We start from the raw sequence: 24,426 nt of genomic DNA, 5'->3' as shown, positions 1-24,426 counted from the left end.
ACCAACACCTGCTCAGCCGAATCATAAAAGTCACCAAGAAGCCAAGAATCAACTGTGAAGGAGCTGGAGAGAGCCCGAGCTCAGAGATGGGAGAAGCTGTTCACAGGAGAACCACAGCCTGGACGATAGTGCTGCCATATCAGATCCTGTTTGGACAGCGAAAGGCGTGTTGGAGGATCAGCAAATGTGGGAAATGATTCTCTGGTCTGATGAAATCAAAATGGAACTTTTTGGCCTTAACACAAATAGCTACATTTTGTGGAAACCTGATATCCTGAGAACATCATCCTCACTGTGAAGCATGATGGTGGGAGCACCATGTTCAGCTTTAATGTTGCTCTGTTGGATGTTCAAAGTTTGTGATATTTTTAGAACCGAATCCTGACTGAGCCTCTCCCTGAGTTGTTTTGGTCACTCCTTGGGCTTCATGACGCTGTGGGTTTCGATATGAACTCTAACATGCTCTGGGTTCCTACAGGAACAGATGTATTCATATTGAGACCATGTGACACTTTAATTACTCACAGATCTGCTTCATTCTACTGACTATGATGCTTCTGTTGGAGTCCGGCTACACCAGAGTTAATTTAGGGGGCCAATACTTTCCCCCACACTTCAATATTATGGGTTATTTTGTGTAGATTCATGACACAGACTTCCAATTAAATCTGTTTTAGTTCCAGACTGGAGCACTACAAAATGTGGAAGAGTTCAAGGGGATGTGAATACTTACGCACCTCAGTATTGGGTCAGTCTCAGATGAGGATCTGTGATGTTTTTCCTCTCCTTTCCTCATCCCGTCTTCTCTCAGTACAGAGCTGAACACGATGTAGAACCCGGTTTCTGTAAAAGTTGTGATTAATGATCTGCAGTGATGTTTTGTAGACTTGTGCGTTTTTATTTTTTTTAATCTGACCCACTTTCTGAACGTGAGACTGCCTCAGCGAAACACACCCGCGGCTGAGTGAGCGTGAGCTCCAGTCCCATGTGTAACACTCCGAATCCACAGTGGAGAAGGTTTGGGTTTGTTTGGCCTGGTGCTGAGAGAGAGAAAAGGGTGTGTGTGTGTGTGTGTGTGTGTGTGTGTGTGTGTGTGTGTGTGTGAGAGAGAGAGCAGCTGAAGGTGAGAAAGTGCAGCTCTGGTATACAGGATGTGGTCAGTAGCAGAGCTCTGAGGCTGACTTTTCTCATCGCTGATGGAGTGTGTGTGTGTGTGTGTGTGTGTGTGTGTGTGTGTGTGTGTGTGTGTGTGTGTGTGTGTGTGTGTGAGAAAATGCATCTCTGTGCTCCAGACTGAGAGGTTTGTGAACGTTAGCCTGCTTGCCATCATGATTGACACACAGTAAATTGAAGGTGGCAGCGTTGGTTGGTGGGAGTCGTGTGTGTGTGTGTGTGTGTGTGTGTGTGTGTGTGTGTGTGTGTGTGTGTGTGTGTGTGTGTGTGTGCGTGAGAGAGGCACCACATGCTGTGTCTCATCATTTTGGGACAAGGATGAAGAAAAATCATTCAGCATCACATCCTTATATATATATATATTTAACTTTCAATTCTAAACTGCAGTCAAACCGACTTTCAACTTATTTACATGTATTCAAATATCTTACTGATGATCTGTCTGTCTGTCTCTCTCTCTCTCTGTCTGCCTGTCGCTCTCTCTCTTTCTCTCTGTCTGTCTGTTGCTCTCTCTCTCTCTGTCTCTCTCTGTCTGTCTCTGTCTTGTGCTCGCTTTCTGTCTCTCTCTCCTTCCCTCTGTCTGTCTGTCTCTCTGTCTGCCTGTCGCTCTGTCTCTCTTTCTCTCTGTCTGTCTCTCTCTCTCTGTCGCTCTCTCTCTCTGTCTGTCTCTGTCTGTCTCGTGCTCTCTTTCTGTCTGTCTCTCTCCTTCCCTCTGTCTGTCTGTCTCTCTCTCTCTTTCGTTCTTTCACTGAAAATTGCGTTCCTATGTTTCGGCGTGTCCCAGAATTCCTCCAGATTTGTGTTTGCTCGAATCTCACCTCCATGTTTATTTCCTTTCTTTCTTTGTCTCGTGTCCTTCGGCATTTCCTTGAGCTCATATTCCTCAGTAATCACTGATGAAATCATGAGTTCAGTTTGTTTGTTTGTTTGTTTGTTTTCCTGCTGATGATCTGCAGTAATATTTACAGGGTTTGAAAGCAGCTGTGGATAAAAATGACAGATTAAAGTCCGCTGATGATCACTGAACACACGGCGAGTGTTATTAACATTTATTAACCAACATTAGCTCAGTAACAGCAGCAGATTCTTTATTCATTACATCGAGTGGACTCTGTGTGTGTGTGTGTGTGTGTGTGTGTGTGTGTGTGTGTGTGTGTGTGTGTGTTGTTACTATGGAAACATTTCTGCTTTATAGGAATTAAATAACTGACTCTGTGTGTTTTTGCTCATTAGAGAGCGAGACGTCATTGTTCTGTAAATCTTTCTGCAGAATTTATGCCTGAATGCATGCAGTCAAGTCTATAATTATTGGCACCCTGTATAGAATTGAGAAGTTAATGGTATAAGATGAATCACGCTTGCATACAGAGATGGTGCGTCATTTTATCTCAAAGTGGTGTAATTTCTCTGCAAAACAGTGATTTCAAAATTATTGGCACCTCCAGAGTTAATATTTATTAAAGCCTATTCTACCACAGAGAGAAAACAGCACTGTGTCACTTCCTGTGATGTCTCAGAAGATTAGAGAGACGTGTGGAAGATCTCAGACCCTCCTCCAGTCACAGCAGTTGATTCTCTTTGATAGTCTCAGCTTTGTGCATGTGTGTATGTCATCGTCACTTCCCCACCACAGCGTTAGCAGGGTTCGAATCCAGAAACAGAGATGGGCACTGAACATAAATTATTTTGTCTCACAGCTGGAGCCCAAACGTGGGTTGCCTCTGCCAGGAGGTTATGACTCGGCACAAATACTCGTATATCCACATTAACACTGACCAGGGCTTTGAACCGGTTCAAGGAACGAAAACGAAAACCGGGAACTTTTTCTATTTCACATGGAACAGAAACGAAACCAGAAACTTTATTATTTTTTATGTTCCGGAACAGAAACACTTATTAAAAATAATGGTAACCGGTTAATACCGGTTTTTATTTCGTTCCTCAAAGTTTCCGTAGCCTACAAATAAAGTCATTCTTCTCCTGCGCAAGTTTCTATGACCCGCTGGGGTTCACTTCCTGTGTGACGTTCGCTGATTGAATGGAGAGAGCGGGAAGGTGGACTACTATCACGTCTCCATGTGATAATAAGTGAGTAAGTGCGTTACTGAGTGTCTGAGCAAAGAAGAGCCTGAACGAAAATGTATCAATTGTTGCCCCTCCCACGGGAATCATCGCGGGCTCGAGAGACGAGATCTGACGAGTTAGTTCGTTGGTAGCAGAACAAAATGTCTGGACACAAATCGGGTTTTCAGAAAAGGAAAGAAAATAAACGGAGGGTCGAAAATACAAAAAAGGAGGCAGAAAATGCAAAACGAGTTTTAAGGTAGGACAAATGGTTACTTTTCTGAGGCAGCCCGCCGTGGCTGCCTGCAGGCTTATTTATTATAGCCCATTTAGTTCAAATAGTTGATATAAAATGTTTATAGTTATGTGATGGTTGTCCTGATTTAGACTGGTGTTTTTTTTTTTTTTTGGGGGGGGGGGGGGGGGGGGGTTGCGCGATGTTGCACCCGGGTCCAGATTAGGGCAGAACCGGCCCTGGCTACATTTAGTTTATTTTATGTATGTATGTACTTGCATAGATGTGTACTTGGTCTTCCAATATGGCGCCTAACAAAATCTCGCGGCGCGGTGACGTCATGCGGTAGCCCTCTATAGGGCCTGACTAGCCTTTGGTAACACACTAAACGAATTCTCTTTCATTTTTGGCACTTTTTCTGTTTGTGTAGATGGGAAGACATACTGAGAATCCAAATCGCCAACATTTGAAATAATAATTGTTTTGAATTATTTCTTGTCTTATTTAATGAAGGTTGTAATAGAATTAGCCTACATTTGGCTTAAGCTGGATGAGACAGAGACATAATTTTATAGCCATTTGTTAAACAGCTGACAGGGAACATAATTATCCGTTCCGGGAACGAAATTTTTTTGTTCTAACCGGTTCGGGAACGTCTATTTAATGGTGGAACCCAAAACCGGAAACGTTAAAATTCCGTTTCTGTTCGGAACGAACCAATAGGAAAAAAATTCTGGTTCAAAGCCCTGACACTGAACACTGATCTCATGACTCACAGACAGATGTCTCTGCTGATCTGGATGATAGAGGCTCATTAACCTATTGGATCGTTCATTTACAACCTCCTGGTAGAGTCGGCTCGGTTTTGAGCAGGTGTTTAGCAGACGTTATGATGCCACTGATCGTGACAAGAACAGGGAAACAGCTCCAGAGTGTCTTCATGGTTTCTGTTCCTTTTATTCAGTTCTCTTTTTTTCCTCCCGACATGTTGATGGTGTTCCTGGGGAAAAAGGTTTGATTTTTTCCACGACTGTATCTCCAGTGAGGTTTGGTGAAGATCAGGATGGAGCTTTCTTTTGCTTTGCATATTTTAGATCCATTTACTGACTTATTCAGGTTTACAACTCTCTGTATATTTTGTGCTGAAGCTCACAAAGTCTTACGAATAATTGGGTGCCAATAATTTTGGACTTGACTCTATGTGAATATGTGTATGTGACCGGCTTTAATAAAGCTGCTCACACCTTCTGACATCGTTGAAGCATTTTGAAATGCGTGTCCCCTCATTATCCCGTCTCCCGTTGTCTCGTGTGTCTTAGGTTCGGCGTGTTGTGGCCGAGCGGTCGTCATGTGTCTGCACCATAAACAGGAGCTTCTGGAGCTCTTCTGTGAGACGTGTGACCTTCTGGCCTGCAGCAGCTGCCACCTGTCTGCACACAAGGACCATCGGTGAGCTCGGAGGACACGCAAACTCAGACACAAAGTCAGGAAATGACATGAATGACTGTGAGACTGAAACACACACAGCTTGTTCCCGGTCATCTTGAGAGAAAGTCTGAAGCATGTTGCTGTGGCTCGTCTCAGCGGGTTTTGTTTTATTCATGAAATAAATCTGAATCATCTGAAGACGAAAATTCTGTCACATGACCTGTCTCTCTGATTTACTACATGATCAGTTAAACTGAGCAAGACGACTGAACATCTTAAAAGTTTCACTGAAAAAAAAAAACTGTGACCAGAAAAAAAAAAACCCACTGTGGCAGAATTTTTCTGTGACACTACAGAACAATAAAAAACTTTCATTTCTGTAATAATGGTTATGAATGTATCCTGATTTTCTTCATCCTCAGGCTGATCCACGTTGGCAAGGCTTTACAGGATCAGCGCTGGCTCCTGGAGAACCTGATGGCTCGGGTGGAGGAGAAGAGATCCGCTGTGGAGAACACCGCCAAGCAGATTCAGGGCAGGTGAGCATCAGGACCGTGTTCGACTTTTAAACAGCAGCAGAGCTGAACATCTCTCCATCTGACTGCAGAAGTGAGACTGATTTCTGACTGTTTTCTCATTTGTTCTGGACAAGTCAAACTACTCAGGTTTGCCCCAAACATCTGAACCGAGTTATAATAATAATAATAATAATATTGGGGCGGCACGGTGGTGTAGTGGTTAGCGCTGTCGCCTCACAGCAAGAAGGTCCTGGGTTCGAGCCCCGTGGCCGGCGAGGGCCTTTCTGTGTGGAGTTTGCATGTTCTCCCCGTGTCCGCGTGGGTTTCCTCCGGGTGCTCTGGTTTCCCCCACAGTCCAAAGACATGCAGGTTAGGTTAACTGGTGACTCTAAATTGAGCGTAGGTGTGAATGTGAGTGTGAATGGTTGTCTGTGTCTATGTGTCAGCCCTGTGATGACCTGGCGACTTGTCCAGGGTGAACCCCGCCTTTCGCCCGTAGTCAGCTGGGATAGGATCCAGCTCGCCTGCGACCCTGTAGAACAGGATAAAGCGGCTAGAGATAATGAGATGAATGGATAATATTATTATTATTATTATTATTATTATTATTATTATTATTAATAGTAAGTTCAACTTATATAGTGCCTTTCTCACACCTAAGGTTGCTTTGCAATTACAAAAAAAAAAAAAGTCCACCAAAAGAGGGTCAGAATGTAACTCCAGTGGTGTAGCTGCCCACAAAAGGTGCATGAGGGTACACCTCCTGCCAGGGCTTTGAACCAGAATTTTTTTCCTATTGGTTCGTTCTGAACAGAAACAGAATTTTAACGTTTCCGGTTTTGGGTTCCACCATTAAATAGACGTTCCCGAGCCGGTTAGAACAAAAAAATTTCGTTCCCGGAACGGTTAATTACGTTCCCTGTCAGCTGTTTAACAAATGGCTATAAAATTATGTCTCCGTCTCATCCAGCTTAAGCCAAATGTAGGCTAATTCTATTACAACCTTCATTAAATAAGACAAGAAATAATTCAAAACAATTATTATTTCAAATGTTGGCGATTTGGATTCTCAGTATGTCTTCCCATCTACACAAACAGAAAAAGTGCCAAAAATGAAAGATAATTCGTTTAGTGTGTTACCAAAGGCTAGTCAGGCCCTATAGAGGGCTACCGCATGACGTCACCGCGCCGCGAGATTTTGTTAGGCGCCATATTGGAAGACCAAGTACACATCTATACAAGTACATACATACATAAAACAAACTACACCTGAAATGTAGCCAGGGCCGGTTCTGCCCTAATCTGGACCCGGGTGCAACATCGCGCAACGCCCCCCCCAAAAAAAAAAAAAAACACCAGTCTAAATCAGGACAACCATCACATAACTATAACTATAAACATTTTATATCAACTATTTTAACTAAATGGGCTATAATAAATTAGCCTGCAGGCAGCCACGGCGGGCTGCCTCAGAAAAGTAACCATTCAATGACACAACTAAAAGCCTGCAGCCACGGCGGGCTGCCTCAGAAAAGGAACCATTTGTCCTACCTTAAAACTCGTTTTGCATTTTCTGCCTCCTTTTTTGTATTTTCGACCCTCCGTTTATTTTCTTTCCTTTTCTGAAAACCCGATTTGTGTCCAGACATTTTGTTCTGCTACCAACGAACTAACTCGTCAGGTCTCGTCTCTCGAGCCCGCGATGATTCCCGTGGGAAGGGCAACAACTGATACATTTTTACAAACAGCCAATAGGGAGGTTGCAACGTTCAGGCTCTTCTTTGCTCAGACACTCAGTAATGCACTTACTCACTTATTATCACATGGAGACGTGATAGTAGTCCACCTTCCCGCTCTCTCCATTCAGTCAGCGAACGTCACACAGGAAGTGAATCCCAGCGGGTCATAGAAACTTGCGCAGGAGAAGAATGACTTTATTTGTAGGCTACGGAAACTTTGAGGAATGAAATAAAAACCGGTATTAACCGGTTACCATTATTTTTAATAAGCGTTTCTGTTCCGGAACATAAAAAATAATAAAGTTTCTGGTTTTGTTTCTGTTCCATGTGAAATAGAAAAAGTTCCCGGTTTTCGTTTTCGTTCCTTGAACCGGTTCAAAGCCCTGCCTCCTGCACAGCCACCATGACACCACTGGCAACCTCGCTCAGAACACTGCACCATGGATCCAGAAAGCGAGTACAGAAGCACCACCGCACAGAGCGCTGGACAACTCCGACATTAAAGAGCGCAATGAGCTCACTGCAGTCCATAGCGAGCAGAACATGCATCGCCCACGGCGGACCAAGGCCTGAGGAAACCGACACCCAAAACTGGCTCTGGAGCTATGCCACAACTGGCAGACAAAATATTCAAACAAAGAACAAACATCAAACCATACAAACACAGAAAGAAAAACAAAGGGGGAGAAAGAAAGAAAAATAAAATGCTCCGGTGAGAAGCAGCAGCCAAAACACGCACAGCATCCTCTCAACCGGACACGTAAAACAAGACCAAGTTCTGAAGTTCAAAGAACCAAGTTCTCCTGAAAATCAGAGTTCTCATTCCTGATGTGTGTGAACCAGGGCTCGGTTCCGAACACTAGAAGGCTTCGTTAGTTTCTGGACAGAAACGACACGGTAAAGTTTCTTTTTGTCCAATGTGTTTTGAGTAGACGTGTAACAATTCACCCAGTTCACGATTCAATTTGATTCACGATATTGGGTTCGTGATTCAATTTTGGATTTTATTACCAAACATTTATTCTTTTATTCTTTATAAACTTAAATGTTCCTTTTGTTAAATTAAAAAAGCTTTTATTTCATTTTCTTCATAACCAGCAATAATTTTTAACCACATTTATAAAGGTTGGCATGAAATATAACAGCCTCTTAACTAAAATATTCCTTTTTGTCAGAATAAAAAGGTTAATAACAAATATTGCTTTTCTTAATAAACTTTTATGAACATTTTTTCTCCCTCCATTTGCTTCTCTTTATCTTTCAGCAGTCTGTAAAGAGAGTGAGTTCTTGTTAAATCTATTTGTACAGAATCACACAGCAGCTCTTTCACATTTTACATCCTGACATTAGAGCTGTGTTACTTCCGCTTACAGTGAAGTCACGTGTCTTCCTGCTATTGTACGTCATTGCGCCCCCTGCTGTCTAAACAACACAATTACAGCGAGGAAAAACTCAGATTCTGCAGCCTGATAATCATCACAATTCTTTTTTTTTTAAATGTCATCGATTCAACTCATTATGAACTTGTATCAGGATTTATTGTGGCGTGATCGATCATTACGTGCTGAGTTCTGAATACTGTGCGGTGGCTAATACAGATTTACAACAGTACAACCAGAGAGATGATCCACACCATCTGTTGTTGCTTTAACACTAAAGGTAAATATAGATCATCTCCTCCTGCATGTATTTATAGTTAACATTACAAGCACAAACCTTCAGTAGATCAGAGCCTTGAGGCTTTAGACCAGAAACACTGACGACATGATGGACAGATGTAGTTTTCCTCTCAGATACAAAGCCCAGAAACACATCAGCAGCGTGCAGCTTTTCATCAGCTGTGTCAATCAGGAATAATGGAATTTCACGAGCTAATACAGGAGAGGAGTTAACCTTCAGATGGTCGATTATTCTGACTCTCATCATCATTACATCAAACCCTGAGTCTGATTTTACATTACAGTGAAGAGGAACTTCTCAGATTTCTCCTGAAACAGGATTATCTTTGTACTCTGTGCTTCCGATGATCATATTAGCACCAGAGTCCTTCACGTCCACATCATCCTCACACCTCACCACGGATCTGTTCATTTCTCTCCTGTGTTTTATTTTACAGACTTCACAGCGTAAAGATCACGCAGAGGAAGGCTGAGAACCAGATTAAAATGGCTAAGATGATCATGATGAACGAGCTGAACAAACGGGCCAACCTATTAATAGAGCAGCTGGAGGTAATTACCTTCTCCTCCTTTTTCTTCTCCTTGGCTTCTCTTTGTCTTTCCTCTCCAAACCCATGCAGGTAGATGGAGCACGCAGAATATCACACCTTCATCGGTGTTTAATGTTGCATGAAAGCAGATGTGTATTCGATTCTGTTTCGGCTCTTGGGCTCTTTACATGAGGCTCTTTGCTGCTCCACAGAATATCTCCAGCGGTTTTAAGCAGCATCTGGAGGACCAGCTGCAGGGGGCTATAGACCTTTGTAGCCAGCTGGAGCATGTGCAGAACTTCATCACCTGGGCGGTGGCACATCACAGGAGGAACCCGCTGCTGTTCAGCAAAGATCTGGTACGCTTTCAGAGTGTGGAGAGGATTGTGTGTCAGGTAGAAAAGTGATCACAGCATGAGGACACAGGTGTGAGACGAGGACAGCAGGCAGCACCCAAACACACACCACTGCATTTCTTTCATTTATATACACACGATAGTGATTTTTATTAATAACGTACAGAAAACAGTCCACACTGAACAACCTTTATTCCGTCGGTTGATCTCTTCAGCGGCAAGAAATTTCTTTTTTAAACATTGACGATGTCCCTGTCATGTCACATTTTCACTTTCACAACGATGTTGCACTCATGATGCACTGAAATGTATTCACAATCCTATGACATCACTTAATTACACTCAGGGGCGGGGTTACAATCAGAGGAGTGGATAAAAAGGTTTAAAGTTGTTCGAATTGAAGGCATTTATAGTTTTTCATTGGTGTCTTCAATCTTGCTGCATTACATCACCTCAGACTTTTCAGAATTAAACTAAAACGTGATCAAATAATGAATTAATCTGATGTGAAAATACGTACAGCTAACAGCAGGAACCAAGAAATATTTTACACGTACTTTTATTGAGGAGTAAGATCAACATTTAATGTAAGAGTGACGCAGTGAAGGTTCTCTGTCACAAATGATCATCTGTATGGATGCAGAATCTTCTCCATACGAGACGCTGCATGACGACGGAGTTTCCGTCTTACTGAATAAACGGATGCTTTTATTCTCAGTGAAGAACTTTATAGGAACACGTCCTCGATTACATCATCAGTATGATCATGAAGCTGCTGTGTGTCGGTGCTGATTGTTAAAGACTTGGTGCCTCAGGAAGAGAAGTGTGTGAGCTGCATTGGTGTTTATATCTCGCTGTGTTTATTCTGCCTGTAATCGTGGAGGTTGATGTGTGAATTGTGATCCATCAGATTGCTCTTCAGATGCAGCAGCTCCTGGAGCCACTGATCCACTCCGAAACATGGACACCTCTGAAAATAAAGTTCAACTGGGATGCCAGTTTCTGGACCAAACAGATCTCCGCTCTGGGTGAGCAGAACAAAGAGAGATACCTGTCATGACGTTATTATTCTGGAATGAAGTGCATTAAATATCACACAAGTTTGCGAGATTTGTGTTTATCTGCATAAAATGCTGAACATCTTTCTTTGTGTTTGTGCGGTAACTGTGTAGGTCAGCTGAGTGTCGAGGGAGGAAGTCGCTCATACTCTGAGGGCGTGGGCCGGGCCGCGATCCTGAGACCTCAGCCTGTTCCCTGCGTGTCCGTGCCGTCTCTGTGTTATCCGCTGCGAGAGACAGACTGCAGCTATCAGTCGTTCTGCCAGCACCAGCTCTGCTGCCTTCACTGCAGACCGGCGTCGTCTGTCCCGCTGGACAAGTACACACTTCCACTGGACAAGTACTCGGTACCTCACGCTCAGGAACCCAGCTGCAGTTCCCCTCCGAGCCTGCAGAGGTGCTGGAATACTGACACCACGACCCAAGTGCACCCATCCCAGAATTCCACTCAGCGGAGCCCAGATCCAGAGCCAGTGAAACGCCCTGCTGTGAGCGACGTTCAGCCCACAGAGCAGGAGAACTTTCCACAAAAACAGCGTGAAGATCAAGTGGGTGAGGAGTGCAGTGAGGATCGAGTCTCAGCACGGACAGAGGAAGACACGGTGAGTAGATGGACTGGTCAGAGACGTGTGCGTGCGTGCGTGTGTGCGTGTGTGTGTGTGTGTGTGTGTGTGTGTGTGCATCGAGCCCTGCAGTGCCTCCAACACCAACCACAGCCTCCATCCTCCCTCTGTTTGTCGTTTTCTGCAAAGTTCACACCTCAACCACACATCGAAACAACTTCACGCCACAGACATGCAGCAGTGTCGTTCACACTCTGATACACGCCGAGGACTGAAAGACACCTACGCTCTCTCTCTCTCTCTCTGTCTGTCTCTCTCTGTCTCTCTCTCTCTCTCTGTACTCCACCTGTACCGTGATGCTCACAGTGTGTTTTAATGTGACAGGACAACTGCACTGCATCATTTACAATATAAACCAAGATATGAGCGAGAGAGGAGAAGAAGAAACTGAATCAGTGTTTGAGACATATATATATATATATATATTTAATGCATTGTCACTATGACAGCAGCTCTGCTAACAGATGTCACCTCTCAGCCTTTATATCACACACACACACACACACACACACACACACACACACACACACACACACACATGTGAACACCATGGCAGAGCAACATCTCCACACCTGCAATCTCTAAAAATGTGAAATAAAGTCGGGTCTGTGAGTGAAAATATCTTAAAGCTCAGTGAAAACGTGCCAAATTCTGATTCTCTCTCAGGACTCCAGACGAATTTGTGGGTTCGGCCCTATTTATCTCATCTCATCTCATTATCTGTAGCGGCTTTATCCTTCTACAGGGTTGCAGGCAAGCTGGAGCCTATTTATATATTTATTTATTTATTTAAACAAACATTGAGTGCATTTATTGAGAAATAAGAGCTCAGACTCAAGCTGTGCAGATTCACTATCAGCTCATGAGTGTTTGTGACCTCCTACCTGCTCTCTACACCCTTCCTCTACACCCGCCCACACACACACACACACACACACACCCGCCCACACACACACACTCTCTCTCTCTCTCTCTCTCTCTCTCTCTCTCTCTCTCTCTCTCTCTCTCAACACAGCCTGATTCGTTCCAGATTGTCTTACAAAGAATTTAAATCTTCTGTAATTATCCATGAGAGAGAGAGAGAGAGAGAAGGAGGAAAAGTGAAAAGACGAGGAATTCTGACGAGGAGACCTGAACCCTGACACCAGTCACCATCAGAGGAGCATGCAGTCCCTTCTGGCAGTGTGGTGTGTGAGTGAGGAGAGTGTAATCTGTCGGGTGTTAATGTGGAGATGTGGATTAACACGCTGTAAATGATCTCTCCATCAGCAGGACGTTTCTTTTCCACCTCAGTGGTGGATGTGAGACGTCAGAGAGGAACGAGGCTGAGTGTGCTGATGTTTTCCTCCCCGTTGCTGCTCCTCTGCTTCCTCATTGTTGCTATGACACTTACATCGTGGTTAAGCTGTGAAAGTGACTGTTAGCTTAGCACTGCTAACGACAGCGTGGCTCTTCCTCACAGAGAAACCCCGGACCCTCAGACATGCTGCTGCAGGACAGAGGAGGATGTGGAGCGAGTGCCGAGAGCCCGGAGAGCAGGAGCGCGGTGTGCAGCATCTCGGCAGAACCGGGATCGTCAGGCAGCGCTTCATACCAGCCCGGTTCTCTCGGGGTTAATCAGCACCGAGGAACAGCAGCCGAGGAACAGGAGCACACGGTACAGAGGGTAAATACACCAACCAAGAGGGAAGCGTTGCAACCAACACTGTACTGCTGTCAGGGACACCTGTGGGCATAATAATAATAATAATAATAATAATAATAATAACAATAATAATAATGGATTAATGTCATTGTGTCTTATCACTTAATATTTATGAAAAATAAAAAATGGTGTGATATTTATATAAGATTTATTGAGTGACTTTTAAAAAGAAAAAAGGAAATAGATTGAAAGTTATCCAGAAACGAGTGCCGTTGATAAAACTGTAAATTTATACTTATTTTAAATTTATATGATATTTAACCATTCATTAGTTTCTTCATGCCTGTTTTTATCTCTTTGTCTGTCTGTTTATTTTTTGCTTCTTTTGAATAAATTAACTTTGTTTTTAATTGCTATTTTAATTTATAGTATATATAACTAATTAATTGATATATTTACATGAATCTAAGTTATTGTCTTTTAATCAAACTAATTATTTTAAATGGAAATATCTTTATCATTTTTCACAGTATTGAAATGCAGCATCATGTGACCCTTCATCCTCCTGAACTTATTTTTCATTTAACCTGTAAATATTATTACAATAATAATAATAATAATAATAATAATAATAATAATAATTCTTTATGCAAAGGTGAGAAAAACTAATATTCGTATCAAATAATCAGCTAATGTTGTGTCTCTATAATTTAAAAAAAAATCATGTTTTGTGTTGTTTCATTTCTCCACACGGTCTTTCATGATCATGAACTTTGTGTTTATTTTAACGAAGCGTTCTCTCTTCTTTCACTTTCTAATTCTCTGTTTTAAACACACATACGTTACATTTTTTGCTTTTTTTTCTGAGACTGAATTATTGTCAGCTTTAAACCTTTGGCTTTACTCACGCTCTCAGCGTTTGTACAGATGTTTACTCAAACTGAAACTTACTGATCTGTGGTCTCCGAGCTCACGACCTCTGCAGCCTGGGGACTGAAGCGTTTGTTCTTTGCATGTCAGTCAAATATTCTCTTTTTTTTGTGCCCAAGCTGGAAAACACAAGTCCTACTGAAAGAAGTCCAGACGATGTGATGACCCGGCTTCATCCACACAGCTGTGATGGTTCTTCTCAGACAGTCTACAAGACTGAGCCAGGTACAGAGACCTGTTTTAGCCTCGAGTCTTCCTGTAATACATTTTAGATTCAGATAAAACATTAAAATATTCCGTTATGATCCGTTCATGATCGGATTGTGCAATTCTTTTTCAGATAACGTTTATGCATATTCTTCTGAAAACACCAGCTGTACGAATCCCACTAAATACAGCATACCGAGAAAAGTTCAAGACACCAGGTAGAACCTTTTAGAAAGTTCCTGCAGATGTCTGATTCTTCTGCCTCCATAAACAGCTTTAAAGTTTTGTTGTGGTTTCCGTGTAATAGCAGAAAAGTTCCTGAAGGTTCTAAGGTACCAGTTGTGTGTCTGAAACGTCTGAAGATCCTGGTGTCCAGATGTCCACCACAGGGACACCACAGCACAGCTCCTCCAGCTGACTCCACTCTGAAGTGTGAAGGCATCGTGTCCCAGGAGCTGGACAGAGAACTTAGTGCTGAGGTAAGATCCACTAACAACAGCAGATTCCCAAAAATATTTTAAAAGTTCAACCTCCATGTTGATTTCTGTGGTTTTGTTAAAGGAGGAATCCAATGAAGATCCAGGACAGAGAGTGGAGGTGGATCAGATTCCTTGTGAGCCACTGTTAGCAGAACATCTTCCATGCAGCACATCACCTGTTGATTCAGAGTCATCACTGCAGGAGCTATGCAACCGAAGCATGGAATTTTCAGCACCCAGTGCTGCATCGGCCCAATCCAGCAATCTGGAACCTTCCACACCACCTGAAACTGAACATGCTTCTGAACCCAATCCATCTGAACCCAGATCAGTGCTGGCGTCTGACTCGCAGCTTGACTCCACAGTGGAAGCTGACTTCGGCTCAGATGCAGAACTGGAATCAGAACTTCAAATTGAAACGGATCCGAGCTCCACATCGGAACCACAAATTGAATCGGACTCAGAATCAGACCTTGAATCCGAACAGATTCCGTTGCTCTCCGGCGAGTCCGAGCAGGAGCTGGGATCGGATCCAGACTCCACCGCCGAAGTGACTCTGAATCTGGAGCAGGAGTGTGAATGGGAGGCGGAGCAAGTCAGTGCGGACGTGAGCGTGCAGGAGGAGGTGGGCGTGGTTGAGCGGGAGTGTGCGGAGGTGGACAGTGAGGATTTTTGTGCCGTCTGCTCCATTGGCGGCGAGCTACTGTGCTGCGATTGCTGCCCCAAGGTCTTCCACCTGACCTGCCACGTGCCCTCGCTCCTCAGCTTTCCCACGTAAGAGCTCCTCCACTCTCACCTCACAGAATGTTTCTCCACCTCCCTGAAGCTGAGCAGATGTTTCTCCTCTTGTTCCTGCAGGGGCGACTGGGTGTGCACTCTGTGCAGAGACGTGCAGCAGCCAGAGGTGGAGTACAACTGCGAGGACTCCCGGCTGCCCCCACACGCCGCGCCATCTGCCCTGCCGCCATGTGACCTGAGGGTAAGAGGGCAGATGCTGAGTGACATTTGCCCTGAATGTGATTTATTTCTGGAGACTGCTTCTGGGTTGCTATAAGCATAATATCTTTGGAATAAAACACTTGGGGGTGTGCTGTCATAGGAAAATAATCAACTATGGGGTGGTGTGATGCAGTAGGATGCAAACTTAGCGTCAAAGTGGATTCATTTCTTATAACTGCAGGTTCCCAAGTGTTTTTATTGAAAGAACAACACGTTATACTTTTTATCCATTTACAGTCAGGTTTAATGTTGTGGAACGTCGATGAAACGAGTGAGTTCTTGTTGTCACTGACATTAAAGCAGTTATAAACAGTCGTTCCCTCACCAGAGTCTCTTTATTCTCTCTTTTGGAGTTAATAAGACAAAAGAAACCACACAGAAGTGTAAACGCCTCTGTACTCAAGATTTATATATTTCTGTAAAGCTGCTTTGTGACAGGAAACTTCACCACATCAAAGATTACACACATTTACCAATTTGTTTACGATCAGTGAAGTGCATTAAGAGCTCTACACATCCTTGTGAATTAGCTGTTACTATAGAAACGATAACGTAATAGAACTGGTGGATTAATGTAAACCTGTAGAAGTGAGACACTGAAACACGAGCGCTGTAATGATTTAATCATCTGTGTGTTTGTTGTACAGAAATGTGAGAAGCTCACGCTGCTCATCTACAGCAACATCCTGAGCGCTCCGTTCCACGAGCCCGTCAGCCCGCTGGTCCGTTTAAACCGTCCTTTCTTCTGAAAGAACAAAGCAGAAATATTGCATTTCTAATTTTTTTTTTTAATTTCTGTCCAAGGCTCGTCATTATTATCAGATCATCAAGAGGCCCATGGATTTGTCTGTAATCCGGAGCAGACTGAAGAGAAGCAGCTCGGCTCACTACAGCTCCATCAGAGAGTTCGTGTCTGACGTCCTGCTGATGTTTAAAAACTGCGCCAAGTTTAACTACGTGAGTGAATCTCTTATCGACTCGTCGTACTGCTGTTTGGTTTATTCAGTCCTTGTGCTCATGTGTAAGAGATGTTTGCTTTCTCATTCTGCTGCACTTTCATTTCCTGTGTGACAATAACACACTAAAAATAAACTGCGCCCATGTGAATTCACTTCATCGCCCTGCAGTTTGTTATTGATTCTGTTCACGCTGCATCATTGTCACTGCACGCTCACTTGGAGAATGAAATAGCGATAAAGCTGAAGGACTTGAACACAGTGTGAAGTTTATTTCTGATGGAAGCAGCGCGAGTCGTTGCTCTTTCATCTGTTTTGTGTGTTTTGGAATATTTCAACAGAGAAGTGAATGAATGTAGATGGAAATACGGGGAAAGTGACATGTTTTATTTTAAAGGTGCAGTTAGAAGTAAATATGAGAAACATCGTGTGATGTCGAAACCCTACATCTAACATCAACCATGCTTCCTGTTATTTTATAAAACTCCACCCTCTTGCACTCGCAGGTGTTTTAGGGGCGTGGCTTTAGGGGAGCGGTGATGGGAGGGGCTGCATTCACTGACTGCATCTTTAACCCTCTGGGGTTGAGAGCTTCTCTGCGGAAGCTCAACAGGTTTAGAATGAGTAGGTCATGGAGTGAAATAAATATCTGTGAGTTTTTATCATACAAGCATGATAAACATATTGACAGAAACTTTATGTGCTTTCCTCTGATCCCACTGCCAAATAATAATAGTTTTTAAATGACCTAAATTAGATGAAACATAAAACTCGTCCCGGGCGGCACGGTGGTGTAGTGGTTAGCGCTGTCGCCTCACAGCAAGAAGGTCCTGGGTTCGAGCCCCGTGGCCGGCGAGGGCCTTTCTGTGTGGAGTTTGCATGTTCTCCCCGTGTCCGCGTGGGTTTCCTCCGGGTGCTCCGGTTTCCCCCACAGTCCAAAGACATGCAGGTTAGGTTAACTGGTGACTCTAAATTGAGCGTAGGTGTGAATGTGAGTGTGAATGGTTGTCTGTGTCTATGTGTCAGCCCTGTGATGACCTGGCGACTTGTCCAGGGTGAACCCCGCCTTTCGCCCGTAGTCAGCTGGGATAGGATCCAGCTTGCCTGCGACCCTGTAGAAGGATAAAGTGGCTAGAGATAATGAGATGAGATGAGATAAAACTCGTCCCCATCCTCAGTCACACCGGAGTCGGAGCGCTGAGCGCACACTTACACATTCATAAAAGACTGTTCCCATGGTAACAGCATGATAATAACTTTCACTCTTTCGCTTTCGATTGGTTTCTCTCTCGCGGTGGGAACGCCCACCGTAAACAGGATAAAATCTGTCAGACATAGTTCAGGCTATTTGGAGGTAAAACTTGTTTCAAGGTAGCACGTGGATTTTATTTGGTTCAATCTTGAGAACTGCGACACTGATGATCAACGGTGCCTTTTTTTAAAAATTTTGACTCGATCCAGCCGAAGATCAGCTTGAGGAAGTGTAAATATTTCTTCTATTTCTGACGATCAGATCAGCTGATATATTGTGCGCTGTAGTGCAGACACAGAAAAATCACTCAGCAGTTTTTTCCAGAGTTAAAAGTATTTTCCTTAAAAATAGTTAATTTTGCTCCATTTTGAGTTTAGAGATTGAAATTTGGAGTTGGAGCAAAATTACAGAGTAACTGTGTAACAGAGTAACAGAGTTGACTGTGGCTCTGAACTGAGTAAAACAGTACAAGAGTTAATTTCAAGACACACTGAATCGAGTCAAATCCCAAAATAAAGTCAAATATCAGATAAATGAAGGTGTTGTAAAAGTCAGTTTTAGAACTGTGTTGGAATGTGTGAACGACATGACCTCACCCAATGGGACTTGACCTGATGGGATTAAGAGTTGGCAGTGGGAGGGGTTTTCACTCCTCTCATGGAATGGAATGGAATTTTTTACTCTTCTCTTTGAATACCCCTCCCACTGCCAACGCTTTATCCCAAAAACAATAGGACATAATTTTTTTGATGGCCAGTTAATTGTCCAAATCAATGGAGCAGATTTAAGATTTTGTGTTTGATCCATTCCTCAGACTGAACAGAATCACCTCAAGTGACCAAAACGGTTTGACACAGTGGGTAAGGTCAGGTTTTTACACACATCCCAACACAGCTCTAAAACTGCTTTTTACAACACCTTCATTTATGTTATTTTTTTTAAAAGTGCAATCATGACATACAAACTACAGAGATATTATTGTAGCCGAATTTGTGCTGAATACAAAAACGTCATATGACTTTGAAAATACTGCGAGGATTTGTTGAAATTGACAACAAAATCAGAGCTTGACAAAATCATTAGAGTGCCAGAAAATACCCTCAGACCCCAGAGGGGTAAAGATCTTTGTCTTTCTTCTCTCTCTATCCAGATTCTCTCTCTCTCTCCCCTCCCCATCCAGATTCTCTCTCTGTCTCTTTCTGACCAAACTTTCTCTCTCTCTCTCTGACTAAACTCTCTGTTTCTTCTCTCTCTCTCCAGCCGGACTCAGAAGTGGCTCAGGCTGGCCGCAGCCTCCAGTCCTTTTTCTTCTCCAAGCTCAGTGAGATTTTTCCTGAGCTCATCTGTCCTGCTCCTGATGAGGACTCGGACAGCGATGATTACGAGGAGCCCGAGTGTGCGGCTGCCATGGCCTTCCCCTGGCCTGAGAGGAGAGAGCAGAGCCACAGGAAGAGGAAGAGGAGGCGCTCGCTCACCTGGAGGAGACATCAGTATTAACCTCCTGTTCCATGATGGCTTTCTAAACCATACGAGTTACACAGCTTCCCGATTAAAGAGAGAGCTAAACCCAATTAAAACCTTTTCTTTTCTAAGTTCCCATCTTCTTCCTCCCTTAACTTTTATAATCCTGTGTGCCACTGTGTTCCATATTCACACAGCTGGAGCTTTATAAACCCCATCGCTGTGCTGCGAGGTTCTGCACTGGGACGGTCTCTCCATGTCCGAGCTTCTCTTTGGAAAGGTTTTGATATCTCACAGGTTGCTGGCGACTGCTGCTTCATGGATGTAGATGAGCAATGTCCATTATTGTATACAGTAATATACAGTATATTTATTATAGATAATGTGATATTGTGATATGTTTTTATATGCTTTATATGCCCTGTCTGTAACAAGCGTTTCCTTTTTCCTCCTGTAGTAACCCATTAGACCTGTAGGGGGAGCAGTTTATATAACCTTAAGCCCAACAGCTGTTCACATTGGACAGACTATGTTGAATTAATTTTCTTTTGGCTATTTATCAATGAAAAATATTCCTCCTATTCTGGAGAGGAACGAGGATTCTGATTGGACGTTGCTAGGTAACTCGTTTTAAATATGTATCACTTAAATATTAATTTAGTAACGATTCTAAAATATTCAAGGAATGAATTATTTCTCAGGTAGAAGTGAAGGAGGAGTGCGGTTTATTCCTCAGTATAACTCGTGTACAGGGTAGACATGAAAATAATAATAATAATAATAATACTTTGTAATAGTGTAGAATTTGTTTATTTTATTCTCTTATACTACTGTAATTATCTGGATTATTTGATCGATATATAGACTTCTGTTTGTACTTCAGCTCATTTTGCTTCCTTCATATAATCCCACTTTAAATCATTTACAGCTTTATTTACATTGTACAGTTGGACATCATCAGTATCTACATTTCTTTTCTAATGCAGTACTTTTTATTATTATGATTATTTTTTAATCTGCTGTATAATCTGTACAGATTGTATAAATAGTCTGTGGTGGATCCTGGTTATTATCTGCTAATAACTCAGACGTGACACCACTTCTCAGTTTAATTTCCATTTTTTGGCACAAACTGAGTGGAAATGTTCTCACGCTGAATAACGATGTAAATCCGATCACTCTCGTACTCTCGACTATGTTGCTGCTTTGTCAATGTGCCATAAACACTATTCATAGCACTGAAGATTCCATTTAATCACAGAAACTGCATGATCACACAGTGAGGAGATAAAGATCCGCACTTGGACTGCTGAGTGTGGACGTCATTATAATGAGCTGCATTTATCAGAATTAAAACATCCTGAAACTCACTTTAACTCTGACCTCGTTTTTCCCTTCAGCACTTCCAGATGTTCACTTCAAATAATCTTCAAACATTTTAATCTAATTATAATTTTCTTGCAAAGATCATGTTCATTTTTAAAGACACAGGAAAGGAGGAAAAAAACCCAAGCATCATATTGATCTCTCTCCCTGTCTGTGTGTCTATCTGTCTCTCTCCCTCCCTCTCTCTCTCTCTCTCTCTCTCTCCCTCTCTCTGTGACCCCCTCCCTCTCTCTCTCTCTCTCTCTCTCTCTCTCCCTCTCTCTGTGACCCCCTCCGTCTCTCTCTCTCTCTCTCTCTCTCTCTGTGCCCCCCCTCTCTCTGTGACCCCCCTCCGTCTCTCTCTCTCTCTCTCTCTGTGCCCCCCCTCTCTCTGTGACCCCCCTCCGTCTCTCTCTCTCTCTCTCTCTCTCTCTGTGCCCCCCTCTCTCTCTCTGTGACCCTCTCTCTCCCTCTCTCTCTCTCTGTGATCCTCTCTCTCCCTCTCTCTCTCTGTGACCCCCTCTCTCTCCCTCTCTCCCTCTCTCTCTCTCTGTGATCCTCTCTCTCCCTCTCTCTCTCTCTGTGACCCTCTCTCTCCTTCTCTCTCTCTGTGACCCCCTCTCTCTCCCTCTCTCTCTCTCTCTCTGTGACCCTCTCTCTCCCTCTCTCTCTCTCTCTGTGACCCTCTCTCTCCCTCTCTCTCTCTCTGTGACCCTCTCTCTCCCTCTCTCTCTCTGTGACCCCCTCTCTCTCCCTCTCTCCCTCTCTCTCTCTCTCTCTCTGTGATCCTCTCTCTCCCTCTCTCTCTCTGTGACCCCCTCTCTCTCCCTCTCTCTCTCTGTGACCCTCTCTCTCTCTCTCTGTGACCCTCTCTCTCTCTCTGTGACCCTCTCTCTCTCTCTGTGACCCTCTCTCTCCCTCTCTCTCTCTCTCTCTGTGACCCTCTCTCTCCCTCTCTCTCTCTCTGTGACCCTCTCTCTCTCTCCCTCTCTCTCTCTCTGTGACCCTCTCTCTCCATCTCTCTCTCTCTGTGATCCTCTCTCTCCCTCTCTCTCTCTCTGTGACCCTCTCTCTCCCTCTCTCTCTCTGTGACCCCCTCTCTCTCCCTCTCTCCCTCTCTCTCTCTCTGTGATCCTCTCTCTCCCTCTCTCTCTCTGTGACCCCCTCTCTCTCCCTCTCTCTCTCTGTGACCCTCTCTCTCTCTCTCTGTGACCCTCTCTCTCTTTCTGTGACCCTCTCTCTCTCTCTGTGACCCTCTCTCTCCCTCTCTCTCTCTCTCTCTGTGACCCTCTCTCTCTCTCTGTGACCCTCTCTCTCTGTGACCCCCTCTCTCTCCCTCTCTCTCTCTCTCTCTGTGACCCTCTCTCTCTCTCTCTCTCTGTGACCCTCTCTCTCCCTCTCTCTCTCTCTGTGACCCCTCTCTCTCTCTCTCTGTGACCCCCCCCCCGGTGCCTCTCTCTAATGGCTGAGTTTGAGATTCTGAAATAAAGAGAATAAAATGTGGGTGTTATGTAAAGGAACAACTGCCTTCCAGAGTCACAGCGAGTGAAAGTGCACTATAATAAAACACTGAGTTATTCAGCACTCACTGTATATAACGATGAAATATTTATTAAGTCCTGAAGGTTTGTGTTGTAATTTTAACTCCCACAGTGAAAGAAGGGAAGTCCTTCAGGTGAAGTTGTGAGTGAGCTGCTTTAACACACTCATAAATCTGGATCCATTCTTCAGTTTGGTTTTAAACCCGAATGAGAGGAGTGTCCAGGGCAGCTGCTGGAGGAGTTTATTACTGCTGTAAAATGGTCCGTGTCTGTCTTTCCCAGATACACTAAATCAGTTTGTCGCTTTCAGCTAACTTTTATTTAAAGCACAAAATATCTCGTCCTACACCTTTCATTTCAGATTCGCTCAAACCCAGAACCGAGCCAGGAGCTTCTTTCATGTGGACTCCATCTCATCACTGAACTTCCTTAACACAATAAAGAACGACTGTAAGGTTAAAAAAATCAACATTTTTGAACATTTTTGAGAGGGCTGAATCTTTTCCTTATTCCACTGCTCTGGGTGTGAGAGAGAGTGTGTGTGTGTGTGTGTGTGTGTGTGTGTTCACTACTTCAGATGGGTTAAATGCAGAGGAATTTCACTGTGCTTGAGTGTGCATGTGACAAATAAAGGCTTTCTTCTTCCCTATGACTCTGTGAAAATGAATATAGTTATGATGATAATTTTCAACCACAATGTGATTGTGAATAATAAGCCTTTGATAATAAAAAAGTGGACAAAAAAACCATCAAGGCGGCACGATGGAACAGACAGAAACTGCAGCGCCTTGTTGTGACGTAGATCAGGGAATCTCCAGAAACCAGAAGTGCACGCACAGCATCTGAAGGCAGGACTTTTAAACATCATTTTCCATCAGTACCAAAGGAACAGAGACACGCCCCGTCACTTAATAACATGGCAGTTGTAAGAGCCATTTTTTTTATTTGAAGATAAATTGTAATATTGTGCTACAGGAGCACTTGAAATTTTGGTTGAACTTTAGTTTAGTTGACTTTACTTTGGTTGGTAATATACTCTTATTTTGATACCTGTGAAGAACTTTGGAGCCAAGATGGCTGTCAGTCACCTTTGACCTTAAGGGTCAGTTCAGCAGAGCAGAACAATAGAATTGTTTGAAGGACCTGGTGGTCACACAGCTCTTTACAAGCCATTAGAAAGCTATTTTGAAACTACTTTGAACGTTTAAAGCTAAGAACAAGTTGGAAATATTTTTAGTTTGGTTTTGATCTTAAGTTGATACTTTTGATGTACCTTTACTGGATTAGTGACTTTCCGTGGAGCCTTTGTGTTAGCAGGCTAACTCGGCCTGCTAACACTGCCTGCCTGCCTTCTGTCCATCCATCCATCCATCCATCCATCATCAACCGTTCATCCGACAAGGTACATCTTTGTTTATTTGAAAGCTTGTTAAAGGAAGCCACAAGGTCTGCTTGAATCTTGAAATTGGACACAACAGCAGTTTATTTACAAATGTTATGGCATAAATGCAGTGTTCCTTTGTGGTACTTTACAATACCTAAAAGGTTTTAAATTAATACTAACATAATTTCACTCTTCTCCATGACTCCTCCGTGAACATAAAGCAATCTGGCTGACAGATGATGGACTCGATTGTACACACACTCCATTAGTCCTGAGTGTTGAAAATGCTTGAAAACAATGACAAACCCAGGCTTGAACAGTGGGTAGATATTCTTAGGTAGCTGGGAAAATATTTTATTTTAGCCTTCAGGTAATAAAATAAGTAGAGGAGATCTAAACTAGCACTGTTCTGGTACACTGGCTGCAGTCTAGTGACGACTTTCCACTACAGTTGTCTCCACTAAGCACTCTTCCCCAACTAACTCCTCTTCATCCCCATCATACAACACATGTTCTGTCATGAAAGCATGTTCTGTCAGTGCACCTTCCAGGCAGGGGTTCCCCGATCTACATCATTTCCAGTTTGGGACATTCTCGGTGGAAGGGAAGGGAATTCCAGGCATCATTTTGTGATGGGAGGTTTAAATGATTTATTTTGTTGAATTTTCATCTCCACACCATGCGATTACATCGAAAATTGAAAGTTTGTGTTAAAATCTATAAAATGACACCGAGGAGACCTGTTCGTGTCAGTATCACTTAAGTTCTCCGACATCTTCAGGATAGATGAGTTTGCACTTCTTT

The 24,426-nt window shown here is 43.4% G+C and overlaps 1 protein-coding gene across 2 annotated transcripts in view; it reads left to right on the top strand.

The window, feature by feature from the left end:
* trim66 (tripartite motif containing 66) overlaps positions 1–20,702 on the top strand; it is a 29,948-nt gene extending 9,246 nt beyond the window's left edge. Inside the window, exons 4-18 of one of the 2 annotated variants that reach the window (XM_060940722.1) lie at positions 4,792–4,921; positions 5,323–5,439; positions 9,274–9,388; positions 9,579–9,725; positions 10,633–10,750; positions 10,895–11,382; positions 12,866–13,069; positions 14,098–14,203; positions 14,319–14,403; positions 14,496–14,664; positions 14,747–15,438; positions 15,523–15,643; positions 16,311–16,385; positions 16,468–16,620; positions 19,132–20,702. In XM_060940722.1, the coding sequence (XP_060796705.1) occupies positions 4,792–4,921; positions 5,323–5,439; positions 9,274–9,388; positions 9,579–9,725; positions 10,633–10,750; positions 10,895–11,382; positions 12,866–13,069; positions 14,098–14,203; positions 14,319–14,403; positions 14,496–14,664; positions 14,747–15,438; positions 15,523–15,643; positions 16,311–16,385; positions 16,468–16,620; positions 19,132–19,368 (2,957 nt within the window). In that variant the 3' untranslated portion in view covers positions 19,369–20,702. Of the gene's footprint in view, positions 1–4,791; positions 4,922–5,322; positions 5,440–9,273; positions 9,389–9,578; positions 9,726–10,632; positions 10,751–10,894; positions 11,383–12,865; positions 13,070–14,097; positions 14,204–14,318; positions 14,404–14,492; positions 14,665–14,746; positions 15,439–15,522; positions 15,644–16,310; positions 16,386–16,467; positions 16,621–19,131 lie in introns of both variants that reach the window. The other variant, XM_060940721.1, reaches the window with a different exon arrangement.
* The last annotated feature ends 3,724 nt before the right edge of the window (positions 20,703–24,426 follow it).

The sequence above is a fragment of the Neoarius graeffei genome, chromosome 15 (assembly GCF_027579695.1).
Source record: "Neoarius graeffei isolate fNeoGra1 chromosome 15, fNeoGra1.pri, whole genome shotgun sequence".
Lineage (NCBI taxonomy): Eukaryota > Metazoa > Chordata > Actinopteri > Siluriformes > Ariidae > Neoarius > Neoarius graeffei.
The sequence above is the reverse complement of the archived record's forward strand: the minus strand, read 5'-3'. Positions and strand labels throughout refer to the sequence as shown.